The following is a 22600-nucleotide window of genomic DNA, read 5'->3' as shown; positions in this document are numbered from 1 at the left end:
GCTAGCAGGGGATCGGTGCACCTCATGAGGAACTGTTACAGACCTCTAAAATGCACGCACAGAGGATTGAAACATGCTCAGCCCAGGTAGCAAAGCACAGACCCTGGGCAGATACCACCAGAGTTGGACCTTTACTGGCACCTGATGCAAAAATCTCACCTGGATGATGTTAATCAATGGGTAACAATCTAACAACAGCTCCTCAAAGACAGCAAAGAGCAAGTGAAGCAAGACCACATCAGCACAGGAGCTGGCCCGATGCTTATTACCGGTCCCAGTTTTATCTGGTGCTTTAGAGTATCAGGACAAAGAACAGGCTAACAGATTCCCGAGGGACCCTCACGCATGGTACGCACCAGCTGTGATCAAAGCAGAGTGACAGAAAAGACAAGCGAGGAGTGGAAGAACAGTGGAAGAGTCCCAAACCCAAATTTTAAGGCATAAGCTAACGAAAACCACACTGACTCTATCGCTGATACCCCACGGGAAGCAGTGGCGTGGAAGGCAGTCAGGCTGGCCAGGGCTGGGGTTAACACAGCCAACAGGCGAGCTATGCCTGTTGAGTAACGCACCACTTTCATTCTGGGCTACTGTCTTAATCCAGACAGCGACAAGATTTGAGGAAATCGCAGTCTCCACGTGCCACAGCCACTCCAGGCAGCCTGTTCCTGGCTCTGGCCACCCCACAGACAGCAACTCTGCAGCCCTCGTGCCCTAAAGACAACAGGTCTCCACCCCAGGTAAACCAAAATTCATGCCCAGGCAGGGCAAGAGCCAGAAGCAGGACCTGAATTTCCCCCCTTCAGGCCCACCCCCTAGCACCGTGCCCCTCTGCTTGAGCAAAGCAAACACAGGCAGACTTTCCCCTCCGTACCAGTTGAGATCAGAGCCACGGCAGATGTGTTTGTTGCAGAACTGCAGCTTGCTCCTTGCCAGAACTGAACAGATTTTATAAAATGGAACCAAAAAATCCCTTTGAAATGGTTACAGGGATTGCCAGCAGAAATGTGCCTGGGCTGTTACTTTATTCATCTCACTGTGCTCCAGATTTTCACTTTGTTTTTCTAATCAGAGTTCAAATCTGCTTTATGCAAATTGCACACAGTGGAGAACGGAAGCAGCTTCAGGCAAGATGCTTCCCAGATGCCTGTGCATGAACTCTGAATTGAACTCTCCCTACGAGAAGCGTGTCAAATGGGCAGAAAGGAGACTCTTCACCTCTAAGACAGCAATCTGACACCGCCGCTCAGCCACAGGCACATCCAGGGCAGGGCTGGGTACTGAACCTGAGATTATCTCACACAAAGGATCTGCTTCCCTCTCCTCACAAGGAAAGGGGATAATGGAGCGAAGCACCTGGAGGACAGTACCTGCAAACTCCCAAAAAAGGGGCTCAGTTCGGTTTACAACCCAGATTGTTACCAATTCATCCACAAGCTGGCCTAAGCCAAGCTTCCATCCCATCCCATCACCTCTCTCATGAATTGGTGGAGTCCGGGCCGTAACATTTGCCTCAGAAATAAGCTTCTTCCCTCGGGACACAGTACCTGGACGACACACGACAAGCTCCACATGGCTAAGAACCGTGCGTTTATTTGTAAAAGGCTTATTTTCTACATTAGAGGCCAACTGCTTGCACCTTCATTCCCTGTTAAGACAGGGAGAAGTCTTGTTTGCAGATCTTACAGATACTTGCTACGCGTAGATGGCTCGTGCCTCCCGGTTAAGCTGCTGATATTCCAGTCACTGCTGCTGGTGAGACTGTGACCAAAGAGGGGCCCCTGGTAAATTTAGTGATGGAAGAGCCGAAGATTGGTGTGAATCAGGGTTATTCCCAGCTCATTGCACGCCTCGATCACAACCTCGTCGGCAGCGGAGCCGGATGGGGCGGCGATGAACTGTACCCCGCTCTGAACAAAGAGAGAGAGAGGATTAGAGGACAGAAAACCAAGATCCCGCTGAAAAGGAGCTGGCAGCCCCAGCCCTTCATTAACATCCTACTCCGCTATGGCTGAACAAACAACGGCCTCCACTCCCAAAGCACGCCAAAGGGGAGCTCCTCATTTTTATTTTTTTTTTTTTTTTATAATGTTAATACTCTTTTCATCCCAAATTGACAACCTAAGCAATGGCTGGGTGATTACCATTCAGGTGAGACCAGCGACCCCAAGAACACCCTGCCCAGAACCTGAACAGCCAGCCCGCTCTGTGCAGTCCCCCCGACACCCCGGCCGTGACCTTACCCGTTTAGCTCTGTCCACGTTATCCCTAAAAGGGAAGAACGCGTCGGAGCTGAGGGAGACAGCGCTCAGCTTGGCGATCCACTGCTTCTTCTCTGCTTCGGTTAACTGTGCGGGCACCTCGTCAAACATGGCCTGCCACTTCGCCAGGTCTTCATCCTGAAAGATTGAGAGCACCAGCTCAGCCCCAAGCACAGCCTCCGGGCACTGCCCCGCTAGGAGCACGCAGGGACAAGCAATGGCACCCCGCCAACACCCAGCTCTGCTGCTGGCAGCTTCCTCCCGGGAATTTTAAGGTCCTGAGTGATGGTGGGAACACGTTACCACTGCCAGTTCGTTCTGCATCCTTTGAACTCCCTTCCTTCCCCTGCGCACCCCAAGACTTGAGGCAGTGGGTGCAGCGTCAGCAGGGCAAACCAGGGCACTCTGCCCCGGCCATGGGGAGTTGACCACCCCGGTAGCAGTAGTTCCAGCTGTGGGGCAGAAGCTGAAGCCTCTGGGGAAGCCTCTTGGCACTCACCTCGCCGATGGTCCCGGTGACGTACTGGTCGATGGCGTTGGAGATCTCCGCTCTCTTCACGCCCGCCTTGAACTTCATGGAGAGCACGCGCGGGTGGTGCCGCAGCCACCAGTTGTTGGCCTTGTCGCCAGCCAGGCGCGTGCAGTGGATGCGGGACTGCTGGCCGGCCCCGATGCCTATGACCTGCAGCGGGTGCACAAAGCGGGATCACGCCCTGCTTCACGGGGAGCCTAACCACAGCCAAGGGACTAGGGAAGACCTCCCACAAAGTAGCTGCTCCTTACTGAATCGGGGAAAGACTGCAGGTAATTAGCAAGGAAAACTGAAATCCCCTGTCCCCGTGGCCAGGTTACAGGACTGCTTTCTGCACCGGTAACATCCATGGCCCTGCTGAGCTGATGGTTGCTCTGCAGCCACCACACTCCCTCAATACAGCTTCGGCCAGCAGAGCCCAACTGTTTGGCCTCAGGAGGGTGGGGTAGTCACGGCTTTGCCTTAACCAAAAGCAAAATCCCACTGCTGTAGGAACACGTGAATCTGTGAGGAGATGGCGGGCTGCCTACCTGTCCCTGGAGCTTCACAGGGAGGTTAAAGGCTGAGCCTGGGACACCCAAACACCATTATTTATCTTTCCCTGCGGGACAATCACAGACCAGCTGCAATACGCAGAGGATTACAGGGCACTTCGTCTGTCAAGCCAGCAAGGAAGTAAATCCACTGCTCAACCAGGAAGGCTGCCCAGTAGGACCATCGCATCACGCAATTATCAAGGCCCTGCAGCCCCTAGCACATTTCCTACTCTAGCAGCTGCCAGAAAGGCTGGGGTTTAAAAAATAGCTGCCTGCAAACCTTGTTTAATAGCAATTGTGCCTGATGTTCCCAGAACTACTAGGTCTGCCTTACAAGATCCAAGAGGTGACTTTTCCTTCACGGAAGCTCCAGTGGAAGTATGTTATTTGCTCAGTTTTCATTCACTTTTTTCAGACCACTTTGGAGCCTGGTTCTCCTCAGACACATTTTACTTCTGGCAAGTTCTTCACGTGGGCCATGGATTAAAGTATGCAGAGGCTCCTGGAAGGCTGGTGGTCAGGTAACCCCACAAGCCTCGTGTCACAGCCCAACGCACAACGCAAACAAGTCCTGCATCCTCGCTAACACAAACAAACTTGCGCTGGAGGCACAGACAACCCTCAAGTGCTGCCACTACTGAAAGGTACTGGTGACGAGGGACATCTTGGATACCAGACGCTGCTTCACTGTCCCCTCAGGGACCAGGGAAACTCAGCACTGTCGGGGCCACCATCTCATGCTTTAACACCTCATTATGTTCAAGACTGGAGCCAAACCAGGCAGTGCCGTGGGCTCATGGCAGGCTCTCAGCTCCCTTTCAGCCAAGACAAAACAAGACACCAGTGCATAAACACCGCTGCTGACTACTGCTGCATGGGAACGGCCCCAGCAAGCCATGCTGCAGTGCCCGAGGCCCTGCAAGTCCCTCTGCCTGCAGTGACAAGAGCACTCACCCCAGGTCCACTGCCAGAGCAGTGCCAGGCAGGGCAGCCTGTGCTAAGTGCTCGGAGCACCTCAGGTCCCTGCCAACTCTGTACTCGCCCTCACAGCGCCCTCAGGGCGTAGGGATTTGCTGTTCAAGTCGTTTTGCTCTGCCTGCAGTCACAGCTTGCAAGTGCAAGGGACTGAGCTGGGGTCCCTTGAGCCCCAGGCTGTCTGCAGTTCCTCAGCTTTGCCTCTGCCACGAGCGTGTGCCAGACAAACAGATGCTAGATGCTCGATCTAACCATGGTTGTCAAACTCAGGCTGGGAACTTCCCTCCACGGCTTTCAGATCTCCAGGTCCTGCTTCCCAAAGAGAGCTCCTGCCATTTCGAACCACAGATCCGTCAGACAACAAGACTCCCTTCCACAATTTCCTCCTGCTGTGAAGCCACAGCTGAACTGTTCACCAGACCGTTCGCGGGGGGGATCGCTCCAGGGACACCGCGCTGAAGCCAGCAGTTCTGGCCAGTGCCTCAGAGTTTCCAGCTCGGCCGGCAGCAGCTGGTAAAGCTATAAGTCAAAGGCTGCCCTCGAAGGAATGAATCATTTGTCTTCTCATTCATCAAGACACGGTGACTTCACCTCTTACCAGAACCATAAAACATGCTGCTGGGTACCGTTCCCCCAAGGAACGAGGGCTGCTATCTAATATCATCTGCTCAGCTCCAACCCAGCAGCCATCGGCGCTTAATAAACCCACGGGGCTATCAGTATTACTGTAAATATTAAATAGCTTCCACGCTTCCCATGGCTTAGGGGCAACTTTCCCCCAGAAACACACCCTGATATCCCAGAAACACACCTTCAGACTTGGATTTGGGGGTGCCTACCTGCAAGGCACAGAACTGTTGTTATAATGGCATAAAAGGCAAAAGAATGTGAAAGGCCTCTGCTTTATGCCTCCTCCTGATGAGCCCACATTGTTCTCCAGTTTACTGTTCCAGCCCGGGAGGAAGATGGTAATAAAATGCACTTCATGGGAAAATGTTGAGTCAGGGAAAGCTCAATCCTTTTTTTGTCCAAAAGGATGTTTTGACGCAACACTGCTAGGGAAGATTTCTTCAGTCTAGACTGGAATTTCTTGCCTCAGGAGGAGCAATCAAGAGGTCGAGCTTCTGCTTAATACACCCTACAGCCTGGTACCCGGATCTCGCCACACACAGGTCTGTCTCAATGTACCTATTCTCCCTTCTTCACTTCACTTCTTTCCGCCTGTTCCTTCTTCCTATACCTCATCTCTTCCTTCTTCAACCGGCAGCTTGCTTCCACATGAAATCTTAAACTTCAAAATCCTCCCCAAAGCCTGCCCACCCCCTTCTGTTTCCTGCCTCTTTTAGACAGAAAAGTTAATTAGGTTTCTGTCAGAGTTTAATCTACTGGGGAAAGAAAGTGCTTCTGCAGGGCCTGCTGGGGCTCAAGGGAAAGGAGACAGCAACATAGAGCGGGCAGAAAAAATAACAAAAAAAAGCTTGGGTGAGAACTGAGAACTGCTTGACCAGAACACTTTGGTTCAAAGGGAAGCCAAATGTGTCCCACGGCTGGAATAGCATACAGGAGTGTGGAGTGGATGATGTCCAAAGAGTCCTTGCAAAATGAGGTAGATTAGCCTGGATTTAGCCAGATTTACCCTGAGTAATGAGGGAAAACTGAAATCCTGAACGCATTTGGAATTATAAAATCAAATAAAGGACTTCACAATTGGGAAGACAAACAAGCAAGGCACTAACTGACAAACGTCTGTGGCATGGGTGGAAAACAGGTAAACCACCAATTCTGTTTTATCCTACTGAGAACCAGAAAAGAATGTTTTTAAATCGCTACGTTTAAACACGATGGTAGCATTGAACACTGTAAATCAACACGTTACAGACTTTGGCTTCACTGGGCTGAAAGTCAGACAAAACGAGTGAGAGTGTTTATTGCAATTAGTGGCAGCTGGCTTCCTGCAAATTAAGTGACACTCAAGTCCATAAATGCTTCCTCCCACTCCATCCTTTCCTAGGACTTATTAGCACAGAGCACCAGCCCCAGCTGGAGCAGCCGATGAAGCCAAGCTGTCAAAAAAAACCTTCTGGTTATCTGATACACGAGTTCTGGAATGCAGCAGCAATGATGTGAGGCTGAAATAACCCCCACAGAAACAAAAGCAGTGGAACTGGAAGAATTCTGGATTTCCCAAGCTTGGCTCACGTCACCTAAACAAGTCAGATCACTGACATGCATTTCAACCCTAACAATCTGGAAATCGCTTTGTCCCTGGTGCTTGATTTGCACCCAGACGCTCCTGTACTCATCTGACGACGTGCCTGGGTGGGTGATGTGACCAGCAGCGAGTTCTGCACAGCATCACCCAAAGGAAGTTTTCAGAGAGCCTTTTCTCCTGCCCCATCTGTACCTTGGGAACAATGGTCTCACTACTTAGCAGTCCCAAGAGGCTTTTTTGACATTTTCAAACTAGGAGAACTGCTATCTAAGCTTCTCCAACACCGCCTGTAGCGTGCCACTCTGCTATCTCTGCATTTGGACTGCAAGGAGTCTCTTTAGGAAGACGTCAAGCTTTGATTTCAGGCCCCCAGCACCGATTTCCCACCTTTGTGACTAAGCAATTGAACGGCTCATCTCCGCTGTTAAAAACACGGCATTCATTTCTCAGTGCAGCGTACAGACCTCTGATCTTCGCCTTTCTTGTCACATATACAGCAAACCAAGACAACACACGTTAGTATGTAATTAAAATATATCCCTGCAAATACACAAAACACCCCTGAAGCCAGGCTAGTTAAATCCCTGTCTGCCCACAGTGCTTTCAGTCCTCCGTCGTGCCTTCCTGCTTCCATCTGGTGCATGCATTACCACACACGTTTCAGAAACAGCTGCAGCGCCACGGTAAGCCCAGGCTTACAAAAGCACTGAGAAAACTGCTGTTGGACTAAGGGAAAAGGAGCAAAGATAGTGCCACCTTTGTTCTGGGGCTACAAGAATTAGTGCTCTTGAGAACAGAGAGCCATTTAAGTGCAAGAAGAAAAAAAAAAAAAACACGAGGAAAAAGAAAAGAAAAATGCTGCATCTCCAGAGACGTGTTTTCAAGAACCACACAGCACATGACCCTAGAAAATACTGTGAGGCAGCGCTGCAATGTTTTCAGGCTGTAATAACAATCTGACACACGTAGATGTGCAGCACTGCAAAAAGAACAGTGCTGCAGTTCATTCAGTCTGCACCTAAAGTGCACACAGTTTGATCCATCTTGCTGAATTACGATGATCAAGACCAAAAGCATTCTTTCTGATTTTTATGTTTTATTTCTTATTTTTAAATAACCCTAGTTATGGCAAAGTTGCCATGGAGAACACAGAGCCACCTAAACAACAGCGTTACAAGAATGAGCCTCTGGGCAAAAAAACTATATTATTTTCAACACATTTACAACAACTTTTGCATAACTGATTTAAATTGAGCACCTAGTAAGAGCTCGGAAAGATTTCATAATTCACAATTCCTGTCTCACCTACGCAGTTGATAATACCCCTGTAAATTCCAACATCCTTCAGAAGCATTTAAACATCAGGAAGCAAGGAAGTTTTCTAGTGCCCCAAAGGGGAAAAAAGAAACCACATCTCATCTCTCTTATATAAAACATAAAATAAAATAAAGCTAAGAACCATGTGGACAGTCAGAACCTAGCTGTGAATAACTACTGTCATTTCCTAAGGCTCTGTACGGACCATAGCATATGCACATGCTCTCAAAAAACGGTAAAAAAATAAAAAATAAAAAGGCAGAACAGTTACAAAGAAGTGACTTGAGGCCTAACTTGCAGAAGCACGTTAGAGCTTTTCCAACCCTGTCGTTGAAAAAGCCAGCCCTGTCATTACCCCAGGAGAAATACGTTGAGTTTGGGTTTTGAGGCAGCTTTGAGAGAAGCACACGCTTAGCTCCTGTTCTGCATGGCACTGTGTGGGGCCGTTCATCTGTACCTGTTGAGCAGCTTCCTGCACTAAGTGATTTTAAGGCTCGTGCCTGAGGAAAGCGAGCAGCGAGCAGCCTGGCTGTGAAAGCATGCTCCCCAGGGCCCTCCGGTTTGGTTACCTGCCCATCCTTGGCGTAGCACACCGAGTTGGACTGGGTGTATTTGACAGCGATGCTGGCAACAATCAGGTCTCGGACGGCAGACTCGGGCAGCTGAAACGAAACGCCACTGTCAACAGCCCGTCCTAACGAGCACGGCCAGCCAACTGGCTGGTGGTCTGCAAGCCTCCAAAAGCACCACAAGGACCGTGTCACCGCGAGGAAAACAAGATAGCTAAAAATATTCTGTTTTGTTCAGTTACCAACAAAACTGTTACCGGTTGGTCTGGCAGCTAACCTCGTAGTTGGTAGGGATAAGACTCAGCCCTACCAGGTCCAGATGGCTCTGTCACTGGCCCTAATCCTGTTTTCAGAAGTGCTCACAGGCAAAAAGCTAAGCACACACTCAGGTATGCACAGGACCACAATAATAATAATAGCTCACAATATCCTCATGTTTTTAATACACTCCATGGCTAATTTATTAATATGTTTTTCATTACCTCAAGGTCTGAGCTTGCTCCTGAGCCCATGACTAACCACGTACTCATTAACATCTGTTTTTTAATGAGAACAAGACCGGAGACACAGAAATAACTGACAGTTTTCTGATGATGTCAACCCTAAAGTGATGAGCAACACCAGAAAGGCCAGAGTTTATGCATTGTACACAAGTGGGAGAACTGAACAGTGAGTCAGAATGAGATCACGATGGATCCTGAGCATATGGCTGTCTCATCATAAGAAATTAAACAACACGGCTTCTTGTAAATAAGAAATAAACATTTTGTTAGTCAGAGATAAAGGGCAAGGTCCAGCTCCACTTATTAATGCAAGAAATCAAAACAAAACCTAACCACCCTCATTTGCCCAAGCTCTGCTGGCCAAAAAGCTTGCTGCATTATTTTGGTGAAAGCCAGTTAAACCTCATTAAAATATATTAAAAGCTCTCAAAATACAACAGCGCTGCCTTCCTTGAAGAAAGCATACCAGCTTATTCTACCAGTTTTTAAGCTCATTTATCTTCTGACACTCACGTTTTTATTCTTCGTAACAATGTTCTTGAACAATGACTGGTCAATGACTGCGTTGTTCCTCTTCTGCATGAGATGCAGTCCAAAGAGGGTCCGAATCTCGGTGTCATCGGGCTCATACGCTGGGTCCATCTAAAAGCCAACAGACAGGCCAGTTAAAACCCTTGGAGCTCAAAGCCAACATCAAGCAACAGCCTCGGTTAAAGCACACTCTAAAGAACACAAAAGAAGTGAACTGTTTAGGGAAAGCAATGCCAGATCATTAGAAGTACCTCACATTAACTGGAGCACCAAGGTCTCGACAGCAGGAAGTAACATTTACAGGGTGGAGACGGGTAGCACAGTTCAGATGTTCATATAGACACATCCATGGTGCAAGCCACAACATTCTACAGCCTTCCAGTCTTTTACAGAAAGGTAAGAACTTCTGCACAAATAGTCTTGTAGTCCTCCACAGGAATGTTACAAATATTGTTAAGTGGTTTCATATTTGCCTTAAGGCACAATTTCCAAGCCACTTTGACGTTAAAGAAAACAGTGAATGTGATTATTTCCAGAGATTCACTCTCCTGGGGCTCATCTATGCAAGCATGCAGCACAATTAAGCTGTACAGGTGTAAGGGGCCAAGTTAAATGCAACTGTTAAACTTCGTTAAGGCTTATTTAGAACTTTGGTAGCCCCTCTTCGGGTAATTGAGGCATGAAGTAAACCAGATTAAGGCTCCTGGCTTTAAATACAAGCGTGCACACACTTTATATGGTTTCCCTAACCCATTTAAGTTTGTCCAGATCAACTTTGCTTAGCATCCCTGTTCAGACAGGCCCTAAAGCTACAGTCTTGACCAATCCGACCTCATCCTTGCAAAGCTAATTCAATTCAGGAGGTAATCGCCTGCCAAGATTGTCTGCAATTTCATTCCTGCTTGCCTCAAGCTCCTGAGCCACCTTCTACAGCTCCCTCGGCACTAACACTACAACTGCAACTTCAGCTAACCCTTGGCTTGTCTTTCTGTGACGTTCTAGTAAAGTTCTGTGCTTATTTGTCTCTCAGATTCAGGCAGAAACAGGACCTTTTTGGCTGTTCTGATAGCATCATCAATCCATCAATCCAGTCACCAGACACGGATGGTTTTGAAGGAATCCCAGCTCACAAAGGAATCCCCCCAAACCAGGGAACAGCATTTTGTTATGCTGTGGGGAGCCTGGATTCCCTAGTCCAGATACCCCAAAGCGACCTGGACACTAACATCTGTGAAAAGCAGACATGGGAAGAGCATCAGAGTGTTACAGTGTAGCAGGAACACAAACCTGGAGGACGCAGTAACCACCATTCTTCTTTTTGGAAAGGATTTTGAGGGCTTCTTCCTCGTATCCAGGAGCTACCACGCCATCAGATACCTGCAACACACAGATCTCAGTGTCCATGTGAAAAGGAGACGAGCTAATATCAAAAACTCTTCCTGTCATAACCAAAAGGACAAAGGCTGACCTGTCAGGGTCTGCCTGTACCATGAAGTTGTATACTTCTTTCACGTTCTCATCACCCAACCTTTTTTTTTTTTTCTTTTTGCTTTGTTTCTTAACAGGTTTGTGAGGGCAACATTTGGTCCACTACAAAGTCAAATGTGACCTTTCATTTTTTTCTGAGAAGTCTCCCGTATGCAAGACAGCTTTTCGTGTTGTGCTTTCCCCTCCAACAAAACCATAAGCAGCACGGCACAGGGTGAAGGTGCCTGGTAAAGCATTAACTCCCAGTTGTTTAACTCTGCTTTTCCACTTGTGCAATGCAGTTAGCTGTGGAGTTAAAGATGAACCCAGCAAAGTTTAAAGTGCAGCCTGGGAAGCGGCTGAGCCAACAGGTAACTTGTACCAACTGGCAGACAGCAATCGACATCCACATTCCTGCCTGGGGCAAGAGGCTCCAGTCCCCTGCTCTTCCAGCTGCAGCCCTAAAGCAGATCCTCCTGAGAGCACAATCAGGGCTCCTTTCCAGAGGCCTACCAGGAGATGGAGGTTTGCAATCACCTCTTGGACAGCATCATTTCAAGCACCAGCATTTCACAAGCTCTGCCATGCAGCCAGGCAGAAGGAAAAGAGCATCACGAGAGAGGTGTAAATTCTGCACCCCACACACTGAATTAAACAAATGGATCGATAAATAGTCTTAAGTAAACAGGTCCAATTCAAACAGAAGGGCTGCTACAAACCAGTGGCTCCGTCTATTGCGATTCTCCCTTCTACCTCGAAGATTTGCTGCTTGTTAACTAACCTCTCTGGAAATAATCTTAGCAGTAGGCACATCGCAGACATCGGACAAGGCAATGAAGTCACCAAAAGAAGACATCCGATCAGCACCTGCAAAATCACATTTTCTAGTAACTAATCCAGCTACGGCATAACACAGAAGCCTTTGCTCCCACAACCCAGCCAACTTCCACGAGAGCTAGTAATTTAATTCCACCGCAAAAAAAAATAGGCCGTAAGAGCAACAAGAATGAAAAATCCTACCTCAATCCCATGCACCTTTAAAGATTTGCATAGCTCAGATATTCTTTCTTCCTTCACTGCGTTTGTAAAAGCTCTAACTCAGTAATTACAATCTCCATTACTGTTAGCAGCTCTGCTGCAGCCACGATGGCAAGAGGACAGGGAGAGGCAAGGTTCATACAGAAAGATTTTAGATGAGAGACAGCTGGAAAAAGAAGCAAGCTTTTAGATGCCCATGCTCCCATCAGGTTTTTCCCACAAGAAACCAGACCCGGCAATGCAGCTAAGAGCACTTTTTTTGTTCAGTATTCTCTGTATTTAATGAGGCAGCACTCAGCACCCATCATGGATGCTCTACTGTGCAGCAAGGTCGTTCTGCTGTCACTGCCATTCTCAAGGTTTGCTCTTCTACCAATCCCTCAATGGTTTTCTGTGGGCAACGATCAAAGGTGGTCCCTAGAGTAGTGAAAAATGAACCCATGCCATTGTGTCCTTTAACAGGCAGTTTGCTTTGTTTTCCAAAATCTGTCCAGTTTCTCCAGGAACGCCATGGACAATGACAGAATTAACAAAGAAGGAATTTTTATTTGCTGATCGTTTTCTTTTTTGCAAACTCTGAGCTTCAGAAGCACTGAAAACCACCCACCAAGTACAGGGCAGAAACATTCCTGCCCAGTGAGGTGTTCCCAAGCACCCCACCTGCAGCAGAAGGCTGAGCGTGCTCCCAGCACAGCTACCTGGTTATCCAGATCCTTCAGCCAAAACCCCACAGTGATGTCTGTGTACGTACACCCGCATATGCGTATGTTTTAATTAAAAAAAATCCTTATAGGTCTTCCATTTAGATGAAAGAACAGAATCCAAAGTGCTTTTAGCCTCTTAGGAATAATTTACAAGTCCTGCTCACTTGCAGAGCCATTTTTGCTATGTGGGCAGCTCGTTTAGTCGGATCCTTATGGAGCAAAGCCTGAGGAGGAGGAGTGCACTACAAAGGGAAGAGCCTGCTGAGTGCAAAAGGGGCTGTTGAGGGCTGCGCGTTAAGCTGAGCTCTTTTTGGAGCAGTTCAGTTTGTCCCTGGGCCTCTCACCTCTGCTTCGCGCGTAGGCAGACGCGAGGGGCGTTAAGGTCTTGTGCAAGTCGTGCACCATGCAGACTTGGGCCTCCTCATCGCTGAGAGGTATTCCAACAGCAGCACCTAGTGGGAAACACAAGCCAGGGCACTCGCACCACAGCCCTTCCCTGCTCCCTGCCCCTGGGACCTCCCCGAACTGCCAAAACACGGAGTCTTGGCAGTTTTCAGGGAGAAAAGCGTGGTATAAGAAGGAGCCACCCTACCTGCGGGACTGACGTGTTTGAAGGAGGCTGCAGCAGGAATGCCCAACGCCTGCTTGAGCTCCTTCACCAGCTGCCAGGCGTTGAGAGCATCGCACAGGTTGATAAACCCCGGAGAGCCGTTCACCACTGCAACGCAGCACACAAACAGACACGTTAGAGCAGGCAGAACCCTCTCTCTAGAGTCTGCAGAGCAAGCGGAAGAGACTTTTCCCACAAAGAATGGAAATTACTGCAAGATCGCTCTTTTTAAATGACCCTAGCTCCTCAGCAGCTAGTTAAGCACCTTGAAAAGCTTCAGTGACTTTTGAGGAATGGGTATGCTGAGGACTCAGGAGATGCAAATTCAATTCTCTTCCTCACCCCAGGCAGCTGAAATCTAGTAAAGAAATTCCACCAACTGTCTCTGATGCAACAAAATATTCAGGCAGTAGCCAAACCTTAAGTACGTTGTGTCTCTAACTGTTGTCACAGGAGCCATTCACAGCCATGAAATTTAAGGCAAGCTTTTAACAAAATGCTTCATCTGGCATGATTTCTGATGAAAGAGCCGACAGTAAGAATTCTTTGAAAGTCTGCTCCCAAAACCTTTTGCCCTGGCACACATAAAACTGCACGGCCGGTGTTGACATAGCAGGACTGTGAGCATTTCAGGAGACAGGAGGAAAGGTTGGTTCAGCAACAGCACAAGGCCAGGACAGGTGAACACAACATTGGTCTGCTGCCAAGCCCGAGAGGCAGACCTGAAAGCAAATCAGCTTCCAGTGCAGGAGTAAAAAACTCTCCTAGGAACTACCAGAGCTGAAGTCCAAAGAAATACTGCCACACAAAGCGTCACTGCCTGCTCAGCAGGACAATGCCCTCACACGAGGCAGAGCTTGTTTTTGCCAACAATCTCAAGAACAAAGTTAGCCAGACTTTCTCTCCAGAGCAGTGATACCTTCAGTGGTATATCTGAGGTCTGAAGAGCGCTGGCAGACATACCCAGCCACCCTCTTTCCCCGGGGCCAGCACAGCCAGGGCCTCACCTGTCAGGGGGAGCTTTGGCCTCATGGTGTAGAGCTGTGCAGGACTCTGGTGGGGATTCATGCCGTACCTCAGGGGCAGCTGGGACACCCCCTTGCTGTACTCCTTCCTGAAGTAGTCGGAGATGGCTGCGTCATACTGAGCAGTGTGGGTGAAAGCCTGGGGACAGAACAGGGGACGCTTGTCAACTGACAGGACATCAGCTTGCAAAGGAGTTGTTGTTTAGAGAAAGGGAGAAGAGAAACAAGTGTGGCCCAGCCCTTCGCTGTCAGCAAAGGCGACCGACCTTCAGCGCCAGGTGACGCCTGGTTTCCATGGAAGTGTCTCTGTCCTGTGATGCTGCCATCTCTTTAGCCACCGAGGAGTAGTCTGCAGGATCACACACAACAGTCACACGAGCGTGGTTCTTCGCAGCCGCCCGTAGCAGGGCAACTCCTCCTGCAAGAGAGGCGGGGAGGCATGAGGTGCTTCTCTTCCAGACACAGCATAACCGAGAGCCACATCCAAGGCCAAGAAGGGTCACAAACAATCAAACATTTGTGCCAGATCCACGTGCCCGCCTCCCCCAGTGCTGCAGGGAAGAGGGAATCTTGAAAAAGCACAGGGCAGTCAGCCCGTGCGATTCTGCCTGGTGCTGAAGGTGCAGACACCAGCAGCGCTGCGAAAACAGGTCGAGTGCTGTGCTAAACACCCGGGGCAAGAATGCTTCCAGCAGCACGGCCACTTGCTGAAGAGGACAGCTCTGCACACACGGCTAGAGCATCATCCTCTGCAACACCGGGCTGGGGAGGAGGCTCTAAGATTCGCTTCGACACTGCTGAGCAACTGAGCTTCTCAAATCTCTCTGCAAATATTAATGAATGCTGCGCGGGTCCTCCGTGTAAGATAAAATGCCATGCTTCCCCCTGAAATCTGACTCTGCACAGCGATTAAAACACTTTACATCAGACAAGATACTAGGCTGCTGCAACAGAAAAGCAGAGGCTGGCACTGCTACATGCAGAGCGAGCGCTACTCCATAAAACATTTAATGGAAAGCTCTGCTGGGCATCGTTTGGACTAAACTACTGCAAGAAAATTCAATCCCAATCCAACCCCATGGCACAAAACTGCGCCTGCACTGTTCACGAGCTGCCAGGCAGAGCTGCTGCAGTGAAGTACAGGCAAGCCTTCTGGGGTTAATAACGAGCAAGAGCAGAATCGCTGAGGATACAGGCATCCACACTTCCAAACTCAGGCCCCAAGCACCCTCCCACGAACGAAGACCAACTTCTTCCCTTCCTCAATTAGTTTTCAGCAACACCTAGAGCACTTTCAGTGGTTCACCCTCCCTCCAGAGCTCCTGGTTTTTATTTTTCTTACACTGCCAGAGGCTCTAAAAAAGGTTTAATTGGCTCTCTACATTTTAGTAGCAAGTGTGCCCTACCTGCCCTACCCTTGCACATCAGACTCCTCCCTTTGGGCAGTGCCTGACTTCCCCACCTATGCCTTGCCAGCCTGTTAAACAGCCACTTGCCATTTAAATTTTGGCTCTGCTTGAAAGCAATGAGGTTTACCCAGCCCTGCATTCATTCTCCTACTTCTAACCCTTGAGCTCTTCAGCAGACTTCAGTGGAGAAGGGGAAAACGCCACCAAGCTAAATAATTTCCTGCAAGTTCCTCGAAACTGGGAAGCAACACAGAAGACAGAAGCAGAATTTGTGTCCCCCCTCTTCCCTCCCTCCCCGAGGGGGACATTTGCAGTGAGAGCCGCAGATTTACTACAGCGTTAGCTGCTCGCTCATGACTCTCCCATTTCAAGGTGAGATTATCTGTCAAAGGAATTAGTTTGCAAGTCGCCAGTAGGTCATTTCTGCACCCAATCATCTTCTACTGCCTGCCACAGATAAATTCTCAGTATCGTACTGCTTCTTCCTTCTTGAATGACGTCTTCCATGACACACTGCAGCCTGGCTTGGTTGTCGTGAATTTTTCATCTGGCAATTACCACAGACGTGGTGCTTTGAACATATGATGTTGATAACCCCGTGGCTGCCAAAATGCACGTTCAGAGATGACCTGGGAACCACTGCTAGGAGCAGGTAACCCACAGCAGGCAAGTGGACAGCTCACACAGACCACTGCCACCGCTGCTGAAACCTGAACATGCAAGGGAAACATTTTAGGGCATAGGACCAGGCTTCCCATCTCCTCCCTGCAGCCACAGCACTGCAGTAGCTCAGTTCCTGTGACCACAGCAAAAGCATCTTGTCTCAGCAAGGCAGAATCCTGAAGAATGGCAAACTGAGTCCCTGTATTTCCACATCAAACAGATGTCTGATGATCCTTTATGGGCGTGTAAGACCTCCAAATCAACAAAAGACACCACTTAAAACACCAGAACCATCACATCCGCCTGGAGAATGGGTGTGTTCTGCCTTTAACTTACCGATGTCAATCTTTTCCACTGCCTCTGGTACAGTTACACCTGGAGAAGACACAGTCTTCACAAAGGGGTAGAGGTTACACACGACAACTCTAAGAATCAAAGGGAGAAACAAGGTTACTCAGCAAGAACTAGAAAGGCCAAGCTTGGCTTGGCACACAAGGTATTTATCAGTGTGTTTATGGTCTTGCCTCTCAGATCTGGGACCAGCATAAAATGCTCTAGCTAAGGCTTCTTTGTCTAAAAGACTCAGTGGTGTCCAGCATCAGCCCAAGTGATGTTACAGTGGTGAAACTACACACACAATTTAACTGGACTCTGCATTAAACAACATTACAGTGGTCAATGCCACAATTTACAGAAGTTGGTTAAGAGTTTCTTTAAATGTGTTTAAAAGTTTAATTGTTTTGGTGCACAACAGGAGCCATTCCAAAGGACTTTGAGGTAGGCTCTCAGCACTACTGAAAACAGGCAGCAACCAATTTTTTTTATAAAAAAAAGCAAGCCCCCAGAGCAAGGTCCACTGCAAGCAACAACAAAAAAACACCCTACAAAACCTGAGAGATACTCAGTGCACAGCCTGTATCCCATCTTACTTGATCTGATCAAGTAATTTTTTTTTACCATTTTTACTCTAGAAGCAGCAGCAGCCTATTTTACAAATTGTGGAGGAATAACTTGCCTCGTCCCACCCTACCGCTGCCAGAGAAGTGTAGTCAAAGAAGGGATCTGTTTTGATTTTTACATACGAGGTTTTTAACCCAGCAGAGTGAACACATGAAGGCGCCTTACACCAAGGCATGCCCAGTGTCAGCTGTGACTTGCTGTAAGGCAAACACATCCAATTCTAACGTTCCTTTGTTTCCAGCATGCAGTGAACTCAAGGGGAGGGGATGATCAGCCTCCAGCACGGTTTTCAAAACCCCCTCATGTCTTCAAATCTCCACCACGTCTTTTATCCTCAGTTCTATTTCCACTTCTATTTCTCTCCCCTATCCATTCCTGCTCCTGGCCTGTTGCAAACCATCAGCAACCTGTGGACTTCAGCACTGCTAATGGCATTCTCTGTGGAAGCCAGGATAATACCAAGGTCTCCTACCTTGACTTGGGTATGTAACGCTAATGCAACTATGCAAAGACCCTCCTGCTGAGGATCAGCTCCTTCTGTTTTACATAAAATAATCCAAATGATTGCTCCGGATGCAAATGCACTTTAAGGCACTGATGTAAAAACATTACTCCCCCTGCAATTCAGTCGAGCCTGCTTTAATATGCAGCGTACTATGAAGAGCCACCGCTGCTGAGCCATCTACAAGGACTCCTGTGGTTTTAAATTCCAGGTTTTCAAATTCAGCCCAGAAATCCACTCATCCTGGGCACATTGCTTTTTAAAAACAATTTTAAAAGCTAGGATGGATTCTGGTCCCATCACCATAGCCAGACTATGCCTCCTCTCTTGGTTATACCTGTAATTTATTATGTTCAATTCAACCATTCATTTCTAAATCAGCAACCAACCACTGACCAAACTGGTTGCTCACTAAATTAATTAGTTAAACATAGTCCCAAACTGCCCCGTGTAAGAATACTGAGTACATACATTCTAACAAAAATTAAAAAAAAAAAAAACACCTTAGGTATGTGTTAGTGCATGAACAGTGTTACTTGCATCTCTGGCTGCAGCTCACTTCCTTCTCATGATGGCTCCCAAGCAAGTTTTTTTTTTTTTTTTTTAAATCTGTTTTGTCTGTACAAATGGTGCACGTTCTTGACCCGCTTTTCATGTCTACTCTTTATTTGCATGTTGAAATTCAGTAAACATTATGCAAATCTCAAAGGGTATGTTTACTAAGGAAGTATTTCAAAATCAGGAATTGCCATCTGATCAAACACCCAGAGCCACGTTGAAAGGAGCAGCACCAGCTCCAAAACCGCTGAATTCAACTCTGCAACAAAGTGTAACGTGGCCCAACAATGACTAAATGTAAAGTGTCAAAATTCACAGATAACCTGGAAAAATTAAAACCTTTGATCCCTGCAGAAGCCATGGCATAACTCTTTTGTTTTAGTTTTCTCTTATTTCAAGAGATAAAGATACATCTGTAGAAAATTTTGTTTTTAAAACCAGTATTTCCCAACAGGGACAAGGAAGGAGACTACAGTTTTTCTGGCGGGCAGATCCCTGCTGTTCCCATCCACCAGTGCTGACAGGTCTCCAATGTTTATTTTTGATTACTGATGACTTACAACACGTCCCCCAACATGTATTTACCTTACAAGGCTGAAATCCTGTTTGTTCATATCAGCATTATCTTCTGGAATATTGCGAGCCAAGATGCCTAGTTAAAAAACAGTACATCCTTATTAAAAAACAAACAAAAAAAAAAAAAAGAACTAGACCACCACCAAATATTTTTTTTTAATTCAGCGCTTTTCTTCAGACTGTGCTTCTCCTCAAAGTCTTTTGACCATAATCGTTGCAATTCTAGTTCCACAGTGCCCATTCCTCTACCCTCTCCCATTTCCCTGACTCCCTTGCTGCTCAGATTCCTTACTAACAGATTTTTTTCTGCAGTGCAGAATCCTAGAGGATTTCAAGTGCTGAATGACAACCTCAAAGGCAGACTTTGCAGGCATTCGCTTGCTAACCTTGAAACACTAAAACTGACAAGAATTTCATGGAGAGGAAAAAGGCACCTGTCACTCATCAGCCAGCAAGACACAAAGCTCATGAAACAACTGAAGCAAGAGAGGCTGTGGCTCTAGCTGAACAGAAGAGGTGGCTAAGCTGGGGTCTAGGAGCTCAGAAAGAAATGCACAGGTGACAGGCTGGCATGGAGTAAGCAACAGCACAGCCTGGGGTTTGAAGTCCTCAGAGGAGACTGTCTCCAGACTTCTCAGGTGTGTGATGGGCAGCAGGTTTAATTCAAGAAATCTCAAGGAGAGTTAAAGGGGGTAAAGCAGCAGATGAGACATCAGACTGACCAATCACCCTCACAGCTCTTCCTTGCTGAAGAGGAACAAAGAAAGGTTACAGCATGCAGAAATCACCCACAAAAGATTATGCTGTCATGCTCCGTATGCTGCGTGCCAGATTCACCCACAAGTGTCAAATCAGTGGAGCTCTCTGCCTGCACAGGCCTGAAATCTGTAAATGCGTATGTGTTCTTTTTGTAGCCGAAGAGCCCTGTAAATACTGGTAGCTCCAGGGAGGAAAAGCTCTAACTGCAGAGCAACAGAGGAAGTCCTTCAGCCATCACAAGCTTCTTACCCACCCTGCACATTACACCTCTCCTTTTGCTGCTAGAGCAAGTCTGTTTTCATTACTCAGTTCTTCCACACAACCTATACACAGACAGCCATCAATTCCTTCTTTCCACCCTCACTGCCCAGGGATTTCTTTTTCAGATTGAAAGCACGCTATCAACAACATACCAGCATGGACTGCAGGATGAAGGGTTTTCACACGTCCTCCTAACATCTCAGGGAATCCCGTCAGGTCTGAAACATCTCTGCTCAATGAGAAAACAGCGGGTTAATTGAAGTGCCATAATGACTTTATCTATAGGTTGAATGTTTCATTCCCATCAGGGGCAATTTACATCTACTGGCAACGCTGGTAAGATGCATCATTAAAGATGCGACCTTTTAGGTGACAGCCAGAGCTGAATATCTCTGCTTTATTCAGGAAGCAGAAGGTTGCAAACACTATCCCCTGAAATGTCTCCACCATCAAAGATCAGACCAATGTGCTAGAGCCAGGTTGAATTTTAAAAGTCCTCCTGTCCCAAATAGATTTTGACAGTTACAATGAGCATCAGTGCTCCAAGAGATATAAAATAAAGGACAGAAGAGAATCCGAAGGCAGAGAAGGGACCAAAACAATAATGATGAATTAACAAGCATAACTTAAAAAAAAAAAAAAAAAAAAAAAAAAAAAAAGCTAAGTAAGAACAAATTAAGACAGAGCAATTCTGGGTTTCTCTAATAGATCTAACAGCTTCATATAATCCTATCTGGGTAGACCCTAATTAAATGTCCCAAACAATCAAGTTACTTTAGAGCCTGTCTTTCATCCACTTTGAAAATATGTATCATCCCCACAGCTGACTACAAATTACAATAAACTGGAGAGGGAAGGGGAAATGTGACCATCTTTTGCTTCAGGCATTGCCAATAGCACAGCCAAGTAAGGAACCTGGAGACAAAACCAAGTGCTGGATAACAGAGGAGAGGGAAATCTGGAGGTGGTGTATATTCATGCTTATGCATCCCAGGGGCCTATCACTGCATTCAGTGTAGGCAAAAAGGAGCCACAGTCACCTGTCCTGCCAAGTAAGTGACAGATTTTTTCATCACTATACTGTAAACGTTTCTATTTCTTTTTTTGGCTGGAGCTGGTTTTGAGTCACAGCACAGAAGAACCCAAAAAGCTTTCCCAAAAATCAAGAGCCAAAACAGCTAGTGCCTGTGCATGCTGCTCCTCAGACACAGGCTTTGTCTCAAAAAACAGGCCATCATCCCGGTAAAATTATTTGTGACAAATGATCTCCGCTGAGCTTCAATATATCCCTGACACATGTCATTCATCTTATCCCAGGGCCAGGCAAAGACCAGCTTCCAGCCAGCTGTAAAGAGCAGTACTAGGGCCTGATTACAAATTTTGAGAGCACTAATTACCTCACGGGAGACAACCTGGCTCAAAAGACAGGCAAAAAGGTACAACGCTCCTGACAGCTCCACTGGCCTCAGTGCTGAGCTGCACAGTACAACTCCCTGTCACCAGCCAGCCAAGGAGCCAAGAAGATTTTGAAGTTTGTTTCGGGGCTTTTGGTTTTGTTTGTTTCAGGGGAAACATGTTTGCTTGCTTTGCTTTACGGGGAAGACTTACTTACAGACTTTTTTTTTTTAATCCCATGCCAGTTTCCAACCGTTCTGTGCTCACTAACGGAGGTAATTTAAGCAACCTCAGGGCACAAGGAGCATTTCTGGTGGTGACACACAAGCGAGCGCCCGTACCTGACAGGCAAGCCAGCATCTCTGAGGGATTTGGCTGTTCCTCCTGAGGCGATCAAACCCAGGCCCAGAGCGTTCAGGCTCTTGGCAAACTCCACCAGGCCGGTCTTCTCCGAGACGCTGAGCAGAGCTGGAAGGCGGGACGAGCGCGAGGATGGCGTTTGTAGAAGTGCGACACCGTATAGAGAAGAAAAAAAAAGAAAAAAAGAAAAAGAAAAAAGGCACGATGAGGAAATCGCTCTGTAACTCACACACACCCGGAGGAAGCTCCCCCCGCCCTCACCCCGACGCCATTTCGGGGCTCGGCGCCATGGCCGCCAACCCCCCCCCCCCCCCACACACACTTTCCCCTCACGGTGGCTTAGGGTCGCCACCCTTTAACGGTCGTTTTTAACGGTCACCGCCGGTTAACGGTCTGTTTAACGATCTCCTTCTCCACAGCAAGCGGTCGGTCGGTCTCCCCCCTCCCCGTTCCCTCACGGGACCCCGCACGGCCGCCGCCGCGTTACCGAGCTGCTGCCGGGCGGCCATGGCGCCGTCGGTGGGTGTGAGGACGAGGAGGAGGAGGAGGATGAGGAGGACGAGGAGGAGGAAGAAAAAGGAGCGAGCAGCGGCCGCCCGCCGGGATTTGGGCGCCCTCAGCACCACGTGGGGCGGCCCGGGGAGGGGAGGGAGCGGGGGCGGGGGCCGCCGCCATGTCGGGGATCGGCCGTGAGGGGCGGGGATGGCGGTGAGGGGACGGGGCGCTGCTGCTCGGGGCGGCCAGCAGGGCAAGGTGTGGGACCCGTGTGGGGTCTGTGCGGGATCCTAGGAGGCACCATGGAGCCCCTGTGAGACCTGTGTGGGACCTGCATGGGATCTGGGTGGCACCTGGGTGTCTGTGTGGGACCCATATAGGA

The 22600-nt window shown here is 48.1% G+C and overlaps 1 protein-coding gene across 1 annotated transcript; it reads right to left on the bottom strand.

Moving 5' to 3' along the window:
* Positions 1 to 1580: 1580 nt before the first annotated feature.
* Positions 1581 to 22328, bottom strand: ATIC (5-aminoimidazole-4-carboxamide ribonucleotide formyltransferase/IMP cyclohydrolase). The gene is made up of 16 exons (XM_032190483.1): positions 22211 to 22328; positions 21705 to 21831; positions 20121 to 20197; positions 18958 to 19024; positions 16689 to 16777; positions 14547 to 14698; positions 14263 to 14419; positions 13238 to 13363; positions 12990 to 13097; positions 11685 to 11770; positions 10724 to 10813; positions 9419 to 9547; positions 8403 to 8495; positions 2761 to 2943; positions 2244 to 2399; positions 1581 to 1910 (listed from the first exon to the last, which is right to left on the bottom strand). Exons 1-16 carry the CDS (start codon positions 22230 to 22232, stop codon positions 1791 to 1793), a joined length of 1782 nt encoding a protein of 593 aa, XP_032046374.1. The 5' UTR covers positions 22233 to 22328; the 3' UTR covers positions 1581 to 1790.
* Positions 22329 to 22600: the final 272 nt, after the last annotated feature.

The sequence above is a fragment of the Aythya fuligula genome, chromosome 6 (assembly GCF_009819795.1).
Source record: "Aythya fuligula isolate bAytFul2 chromosome 6, bAytFul2.pri, whole genome shotgun sequence".
Taxonomy (NCBI): Eukaryota; Metazoa; Chordata; class Aves; order Anseriformes; family Anatidae; genus Aythya; species Aythya fuligula.
The sequence above is the reverse complement of the archived record's forward strand: the minus strand, read 5'-3'. Positions and strand labels throughout refer to the sequence as shown.